An 8,688-nucleotide genomic window follows, 5' to 3' on the forward strand; every position below is an offset into this window, starting at 1 on the left:
CACTATTGGGAGTGAAAGGGTTAATGGGGAGATAGTTTTTGTGTGAATCTAGCTGTTGTTAACCTTTCAGCCCCGTGGGGTTCCCCATTGACGAGTAAAATCGTCTGGCGTTAGACAGAGTAAAATCTATAAGTGGCACTATTGGGAGTGAAAGGGTTAATGTCAATTTACAGTGTCCCCGATTAGTGCCCTACGGCACTAGAAGATTAGACACTTAAATAAAGTTACTTTCTCAAACTCCTCAAATTCTCTGATATAATTCATCTTGAAATTCTCTCTTTTGTTTATCAGTGGCACCATAAACTAAGCCCTTCTAGTTTTGTTAATTTCTTTAACCCGGTATCTTCTATTCATTCATATAATACACGTCAATCACAGATTGATAATCTGTTTGTTACATCTGATCATACCACTCAATACGGTATTCGTTCTCTCAGTTACACTGGTCCAAAACTTTGGAATTCTTTATCCATTGATGTGAAGAAAATCAAGCTGTTTCGCAATTTTCGTCAATATATCAAAAATACTGTGAATAGTGGTTATAATACTATTATTGATTCCTAATGTTTTACGATTATGTAATGTTTAACTGTTATCAGAAACCCATAAGGGTTGAAACGTGTAACGGCCCCTTGTGTGCTTGGAAACAAGCTTCTTGAATATTCAATTTGTTAAGTACCATATTTGGAACAACAAGAGCAAGGGGTTTCCAAATATGGTAGTTAGCACTGAAACATTGAACCAATCAGTTCGCACTGAATATTCGGAAGCTGTGAACGTGCGTTACACGTTTCAACCCTTATGGGTTTCTGCTGTTATTTAATTAATAAAGTAATACTTTTTATCTAAAACAATTATTTTGCATCTCTTTTCCTTGACTCATTTATTTCTTGTTTTGGGTCATCTACTCTGTTAGTTCAATGAACGAACCTACAATTGTAAAATTTCTTTTTCTTCGCAATCCCTTGATTTTATATTTTTAGCACTAATTTGTATTAATTATTATTTTTGTCTGAGTATAAATAAAAATTGACTTGACTAGGGCAAATTCAAGAATGGAAAGTAGCACTTTTGGTGGGTCGAATGAAATAACATTTTTTTAAAATATTCTTTTCTTCAGATCTCCCCAACCCAAAACATCCCGCTGATATACAGGAAAGTTTGCAAAAGCAGTTTTTTCGTGTTTCGGCAAGAAGAACACGTTCCCAGTAGATATTGTGTTGAATGAAATAAACGTGGTTGATTCAAGAGGCGATATTGTCGTGATGTTTCGGAGCCATCAAACAACAGGAAGAGGTCCTTAGGTGAATAAATTACACCGATTACTGTCTAAATTTTAAAACCCGGATATCCGACGATGTATCGGAAACAACTTGAAATATTTGGGTTCCCGTGAATAAACGGATTTATGTCGAGCAAACTAGCTACGCGGACTACGCATTCAACTCGTACTCGTAAATTATTTGTGCGAGTCGTGAGTTGTGCCTCGACGGGAAGCTTCAGAGTCATTTGGGAACGAGTCAGCTATGAACATTTTCTCAACTTCACTTCGTGATGATAGCACCAACAATACAGCCAACAGACACACTTTTTACAGAGATCGCCATCTTTTTAACATTCGAAAACACCTGAAAGCAGGCCAGCTATCACAAAGAGCACCCACTCAAAAATACCCCGCTGACCAAGATGAACGCATTGCAAGTTGTGAGAACATCGTTTTCAAGGTCCCAGGCCTTTTTTCTATCCCCCCTCCCCCCCTGGGTGCGACCCTTGGGGTTCTAGGTATTTTTACAGAAAAACACTATTTATGATGAAAAAGAACGCTATCATAGACAGCCTAACAAAGGCATAAAACGTTTTTTTTCACGCGATATAACAATAAATGAACTGGATTTGTGCACGCGCCGAAGGCTGACGGTAAGTTGACTTAGCCTAAATCCCACAAACCCCTGCGCACCTCACACGGCTCACCAGGCCTCTGCTACGAGTCGGCAAAACAGCAACTTATGCTAATTTGCAATTATCACAAATTACATTTGTCGTTCAAGATGAACAACTGAAAAGTTACCGTCTACCTTGTTTTCAAAAATAAATCATTTTAATTGGTTTTCATGACATTTGCATCATTGATTAAAAGCCAAAAGGATAGAATCTGCATCCGATTTTTGTCAACATATTTTTTGACACAACAGATTCCAACAAATAGTATAAAACTGTCAACATTAATTTTTTGGGGACTTACATGTACCAAATCAGCAGAGGAGTGGCAAAGTGGAAAATGATTGAGACTAACAAGTTTTTAAGCCCCTTAAATGGGAGGGTGTAGACCCAGGGAGGGTCCCATGTGATCATCAGGGAGGGTCCCACATAGGTCCCATGTGATCCAGGGATGGTCATTAAAGAGGCTAGGTCACGCTATTTTAGGTAATTTTGTTTAATTTTGTTAATTATGAGCTCTAAACATCAAATTGGCACTTATGTCCAGGTTTGACCCTAATTAGATGCACGCCCAATTTTGACATCCAACACAAAGTGTCCCTTTAAGTCTAAGCATTTGCTACCTATTTTCAACAATAAGGTAAGGGTAAAGGTTTAAGCGTTATTTTTAGCTTTGGGTAAATGCAGCAGTTAATCTTCACTTAAAGAGCAGCATTTGGAAGACACTTTGTGACATAAATTGTCTGTATTCTGAGACACAAGTGATGTTGAAGTTGGCTAGAAGAGAAAGGGGACACTTAGTGACGCTTATTGAAATCCGCGTGCATCTAATTAGGGTGAAACCTGGACATATCTCCAAATTGGCAGAGCAAGAGTCTTTCATTTGCAAAATCACGGCCACATAACAACTGAGAATGATTTTCCAGCTTTGTAAATGACATTTTGATATAGACTGATATAAATTTGAAAAAAGGTGGGCCGACATTTTTCAAATTTACCCAAATTCAATCCATTTCAATCCTCTCCAGTTTTGTCCATCCATGTCCCTTCTTGGCTTAACTGTGTTTTGTTGGAGTTCTTCTATAGTTTTGAGCAGTTATTTTGATATTTTAGTTAATTCTATGACCATTCGATCAGTGCTGAAATTGCCTAAAATTGCGTGACCTAGCCCCTTTAATGAATTTCCACCCATGTGATCATTAGGTTTTCAGATTAAAGTTCCAGAAATAGTTATACCATCTACACGTTGTAAAAGACATTCAAAGTAATTACATAAAAACCAAGACATGACCAGGTTAAAATTTTGGGAATTTCAATTAGCAATCATTATGAAGACGAAACCGTCAACATTTTTCAAAAAAGATCTATCAGACAATTTTTCAGATATAATCAAAATAGACAAAAATCGACACATTTTCCATTTATGAAAAACCTGTCTATACACGAGCATTTTTTCTTGCTGAGAAAATCCTGAAATTTTAAGGTGGGGACATACAGCTATAATTTTTGAGAAAAAGGCCTTTGAAATGTCTAGTTTCCAGTCTCCCTTCAGGAGCTCGGTCACTGCATTTTGCATTTTTCCCTCAGTGATTTGCATTTATTTGTTAGGTAAAATTACATTTTACATCAATTGCAGTGACTAACACTTCAGAAGAGATATCCTGTTGCTTTGATTTCCCACAGTTCGAAACCTGGATCATTTTCTTTGGAAAACTGTAGTAAGCCACCTTAAAAGGAGGTCACTTGTATTAAAAGTGGTTGAGGGCCAAACCCTTAATTATCAGAAAAGATTTCTCCACGTGGTACTGAGAAGGAATGCCTCCATAAGGCAGTCATATTACTGAATTAAAGGCAAAAATGTCTCCAGGTAGCAATATTTGAAAGAATGCCACCACAAGACAGTGATAAAAGAAAGGTCAAAATGTCAAGGCTTACACAGCTTTTCTAATAGACTCTTGTGGATCACTGCAAGACATGCCTTATGATCAATCTTTTTCTTTCGATTTCCAGGATTTTCATTCTCAAAGTTAGTGGGTATGGTGGACTTACTTTTCCATTCACATGCTCCTAACTGAAATACTTCCACTGATAACTCTCTTGAAGACGAGTTTATGTCTTTGAAGCCACCAACCACATAAAGGGCTTCCTGAAAGCATACCATGTTTGCAGCTTGACGACACACCTTGAGGTTACTCATGACTTGCCATTCATTAGTTGATGGGTCATATACCTCACAAGACTTCAATAAGTTGTACGATGCCCCCCACTCTTGTTTATGCCACCTGCTATGTAGATCTTGCCATTCATGGCTGCTCCAAAAGCATTATATCTTGCCTCATTCATAGCTGCAACCTCCTCCCATGTGGCCAAAATAGGATCAAACCTTTCCACTGTTTTATATGATTCTTGCAACAAAGGAAAATCAATTCCTCCTACTAAGTAAAGGTGTCTTTTATCACTGACTAAACAAGCTCCATAGCGACCAGTTGGTGGATCAGCCACAGCCTCACATGAACCCTCATCAAGCTTATAGAGAATGATGGTTTGACCAAATAATGCATAGATGCAACCATCTAGAACTGATAAACAAGAACAAAAATCATATTCATGTCTTCCTTCAACTGCCACCCAGCAATTAGTGGAAGAAAGAAAGTATTCTATTACTCGAGATTTTCCTGGTCCAACAAGCTGTCCCCCAAAAATGCAAACTTTATCTCTGTATTGAACAACAGCATGATTTTCATGTTCAAATAGCATGTCTGGCAACTGATACCAAACATCACCCTGGGGTACATAGCATAAGGCTGTCCTGCCACCACAAACAAAAATTACATCTGTGTACCTCTGCAAGCACTTCCTGGGTGTCTTGGCAGCATTTTCACAGTAGGGATCAAAAATGCACTCCATGGATCTCAACACAAAATTCAAAGTCTCCTTGCTAGCTGCTACCAGTTCTTCATGGACCAATTCATTGGAAAGAAATTTGCGAGATATGGATTTCACACGGACTTGACTCAACAATTCAGCAAAGTTACTTTCTCGTTCACACTTCTTATGAGTCACCCACTTAACTATTCCCTTAAAAATTTCTTCCTCGGAGGTGACAGTCACATCATCACTGGAAACCCATTTCATGACTTGCGCAATATCCAGCTTCAGGAAGTCATCTGTTTTCATGACTGAACTAAAATTTGAGTTAATAAACTCGCAGGACTCCCCCATTAATTCCAAACACTGATATTTGTCGGCAAAGTAATAATTGAAAATGCAGTTTTCAATTGTAATGTTTTCCTCCAAAACATCACAAGCCAAAGTTTTCAACCCTGGCAAAAGAAGATAGTCTGCTGCTGCCACTAAGTCGTAGGCTGTCTCCTTGGTGACTGCAACATTACCAGTGTAAATGTATTTAAGAACTTCTTCCATGACTGACCCCGTTGCTTCTTCAAGTTCTATCCTGATGAACTGTTCCTTTCCCTCTCTCATGTCGCTGACCAGAAGTGAAAGAAAAAACGGGCTTGCTGCTGCCAACATGAGTTTGTGAGCTTTAAACTCTTTGTTTTTTACTGACACTGTTACATCGAAGAAACTCTCTTTTCTTCTCAGAGCATCCAGACGATAGATAAGTTCCTGACAGTGTTTTGATGGATCTGATGGCATTGGCTGTGAAAGGTCCGCCATATTGGAATTTGACGCGGAAGTGTTCAAATCTTCGATTTCGAATGGAACTGCTTCTAAGTATTCTTCCATGTCGATACTCACTGAACTTTGCGAAATGATAATGCGTTGGTTAAGAAATAAAAAAAAGTTATCACTGGTTTATAAAGAGAGGAAAATAAAGAAGATGTGATCAAGGTACCCACAATCTCAAGCCCAGTCTCTCTCTCCCTCACTCTCACTTGTAAGCCTGTGTAATACATGAGTCAATGTAAACCCCCACCCTCTCGACGCTACAACCTGATTCAAGACGGGGATTACCTGGGAAAGGAAAGGGATTTAAGACAAAACACAGTCCCCAGGGGGCAGGGAATGGTAATTTTCGTTTCACGCAGCCCTCTGGGTACGGGCAATAGGTGGGGATTTGTAGATGAGCCTGCTTATTTGCATGGTTTTGTTATTTGCACTGATTGTATTATATTTAATATTGCATGTTGTTTGAAAATATTTTTAGACTATTTCATGTACGAGGGCCGCTAGTTAATCAGTTTCTTCATTACTGTCAAGGGAGCGTTCTCAAAAACTTGTGGGGTGGGGGTACCTAAAATAATGAAAACAAAAATTGTCATCAGCCAATGTAAATACTATTTAACAAAATATAATATTCAACTTCAAGGGTTTGGATTCAATAGTATAGCAAATGTGTTTGAAATCAAGTGGTGATAAGGTAGACTGAAGCGAGGTACGAGTTTGATCGTAAGCCGTTTTTGAAGTTTCGACGAGTGGAAATTTGACAGTTAAGTTCAAATATCAGTAAATCTTTCTTTAAAAGCCGGCAAGCAGAAGTGCATCATTTGAAATTATCTTTTACTTGACGTTTGGGGTTGACAGGCCTACATGACTGACTCCCTTGTACGTGGTATGCTTTCCCACCCACCCAATAGATGGTTAGCAGCACTTCAATCAGGTATCAGGATTCCCTGTAATATATATGCTGATGGGTTTCTTAAGCGAACTTTGGAAGTCACCAAAACCCGCTTAAAATGCCGAGAAAGCCCTCTTTAAAAATGGTGAAATTCTGCTGCTATTCTATTGCATTTTTTTGCACAGAACATTTTTTCTGCCAAGTATACGGTTATTTGTGCATAGCAGACAGCTGGACATTGTTTATGCATTAGCATGGCTGTTGGTTGTTAGTTGGCAAGTGCTCAGCCAATGATTTCCAATAGATTACCAGCAGAATTTCTTGGCGGAATCTCAAGTTTCCTTGATCAAATTCTCTTAATCTCTGATAATGGTTTAGCGCACCTGATAGTCTCTTGTCTAGCGCTAATGTTGCCGAGTTTTAGCATTGCGGAACAGCGCGAAATGCTCAATGCGGGTCGTCTTGCTGGGCAAGACGCTCTGACACGTTTTCTGGTTGTTGTTGTTGTTGTTGTTGTTGCTATCTTGGTCTCTTAAATGCTGCCTAGGCGGAAATTCTGCGGAACGATTTTCTGTCTAAACAACTCATCAGCTCTTAGAGCTGAGTTGACCGCCAAGGCAGCCTCTTTGTCATGAACTTCCTTTTCCTCTTCCTTTTCAAGCTCTTCGCTATCACCACTATCCGCTATCCGTCAGTCGCGGATATACGCAGACTTCAGTACAATAATGTACTTGATTTTAATGCCTTTTTTCGCCGAGACACTTTCTGTGAAATAAAAAGAAAAGCAAAATAACTTCATCACGCTGCATTTCCACCTTTCTGCAATTCTTAATACTTACTAACATCATTCAGCCTTTGTAGTGTCTTTGTATGCATTTTAAATATACCAAAAGACGACTTGCTGGCGAAAAAAAAGAGTGGGAGAGTTCGCAGGATTTTCTCAATCAGTCTGTTCTTTGTTTATGTGGACAGTAACGTTCATTGTTCGCCGTGTAATCAAAGAAACCACAACAGAGAAAACGTTGTCGTCATTGAGAATTCACTGGTCTGCAGTAAACCAAATAAACTAACCCGGCCAGCTCGCAGGGTACTCAAAATAATCCTAATAAAGCTTTCCCCGTTTCAATAAATCCTGAACGCTGATTGTATGTTTGATATGTATCAGCAATTAATTTTAATTCCAGGAACGGGTTAGAGCGCTTTCTGAGCTATTACGTATGACTTTTATGGGCTATTGATGCCCTGTTACAATAACTGAAAAAGGAAGGAACTTGTGTCACTGTCTTTCTTTTGATGACCTAAAGGGATTCTATTTAGGAATCCAACGTTCATGATACAAACCCTTCCATAACCACACAAAGAAAACCACACAAGCAAATATAGAGTATCAGTAACCCTTGAAGGTTTTAAAATGTTCGTTACTGTCTCTCTCTACTTTCTCAAATCCCATAATACATCTCTTTTACCCACCAAAATTTTGCTTAATCATTGTTTGCAATTTCTCAAGGGACATGAAGATCTTCTAAGAGAAATCGAAAACAACGCCTATGCATTTTTTTTTGGGGGGGGGGGGGTGGGGGTGGGGGGGGGTAAAAAGAAGTGTATTATGGGATTTGAGGACTGTCTATCAATGAAAACAATTTCCAGATGACCAACCAATCAGAATTCAATTAAATGACAAGTAATCACGGTAATTTTTTCAAAAAATCGCTTGTGGTTCACGGCAGTTCACGGTACATCCGTAACGGATAGAACGCAAAAACTGTTGACAACCAGCTGCTGTGATTTCGATAATAGGAACCTTAATTTAGCAAGGACGACGACGACGGCCACGAGAACGTCACAAAACAATAGGTTTAATTAGCAAAAACAATAGCCCTGCACGCCCTGCACGTGCGTTTTACAGTTTGATACATTTCTTTGCCGTTCTGGTCTTGACAGCGACATTTGAGGCCATGTAGAGGAAGCGAGTACCTGCCGACGAATTTTCAATTTTCTCTCTCAATATCCACACCGTTACTCTGCGAGCAGAGTCTCTTTCGATCTTCCTAGATAAGTCGGGAAGAGGAAAGTAGACTCTGCCAGCCGGCTCGATATTTCGTGTTGAGCATGCGGTAAAAATTCAAACGTATTCGGGAGTCAGCTACGCGTGACTAGTAACCGCAAAACCA

At 39.1% G+C, this 8,688-nt stretch overlaps 1 protein-coding gene across 2 annotated transcripts; it reads right to left on the reverse strand.

The window, feature by feature from the left end:
- Positions 1-3,233: 3,233 nt before the first annotated feature.
- LOC138026165 (kelch-like protein 12) lies at positions 3,234-5,806 on the reverse strand. Of its 2 annotated transcripts, XM_068873382.1 has the most exons (2): positions 4,781-5,806; positions 3,234-4,517 (listed from the first exon to the last, which is right to left on the reverse strand). In XM_068873382.1, the coding sequence occupies exons 1-2, from the start codon at positions 5,683-5,685 to the stop codon at positions 4,466-4,468; spliced, it is 957 nt and encodes a 318-aa protein (XP_068729483.1). In that variant the 5' UTR covers positions 5,686-5,806; the 3' UTR covers positions 3,234-4,465. The 2 variants fall into 2 exon arrangements, with proteins under 2 accessions (XP_068729483.1, XP_068729482.1); XM_068873381.1 differs by having other exon boundaries at positions 3,234-5,806.
- Positions 5,807-8,688: the final 2,882 nt, after the last annotated feature.

The sequence above is a fragment of the Montipora capricornis genome, chromosome 12, assembly GCF_036669925.1.
Source record: "Montipora capricornis isolate CH-2021 chromosome 12, ASM3666992v2, whole genome shotgun sequence".
Classification (NCBI taxonomy): Eukaryota; Metazoa; Cnidaria; class Anthozoa; order Scleractinia; family Acroporidae; genus Montipora; species Montipora capricornis.

Coding starts and splice junctions, on each gene's coding strand:
- LOC138026165 (XM_068873381.1), bottom strand. CDS start 5,685: ATGGAAGAATACTTAGAAGCAGTTCCATTCGAAATCGAAGATTTGAAC.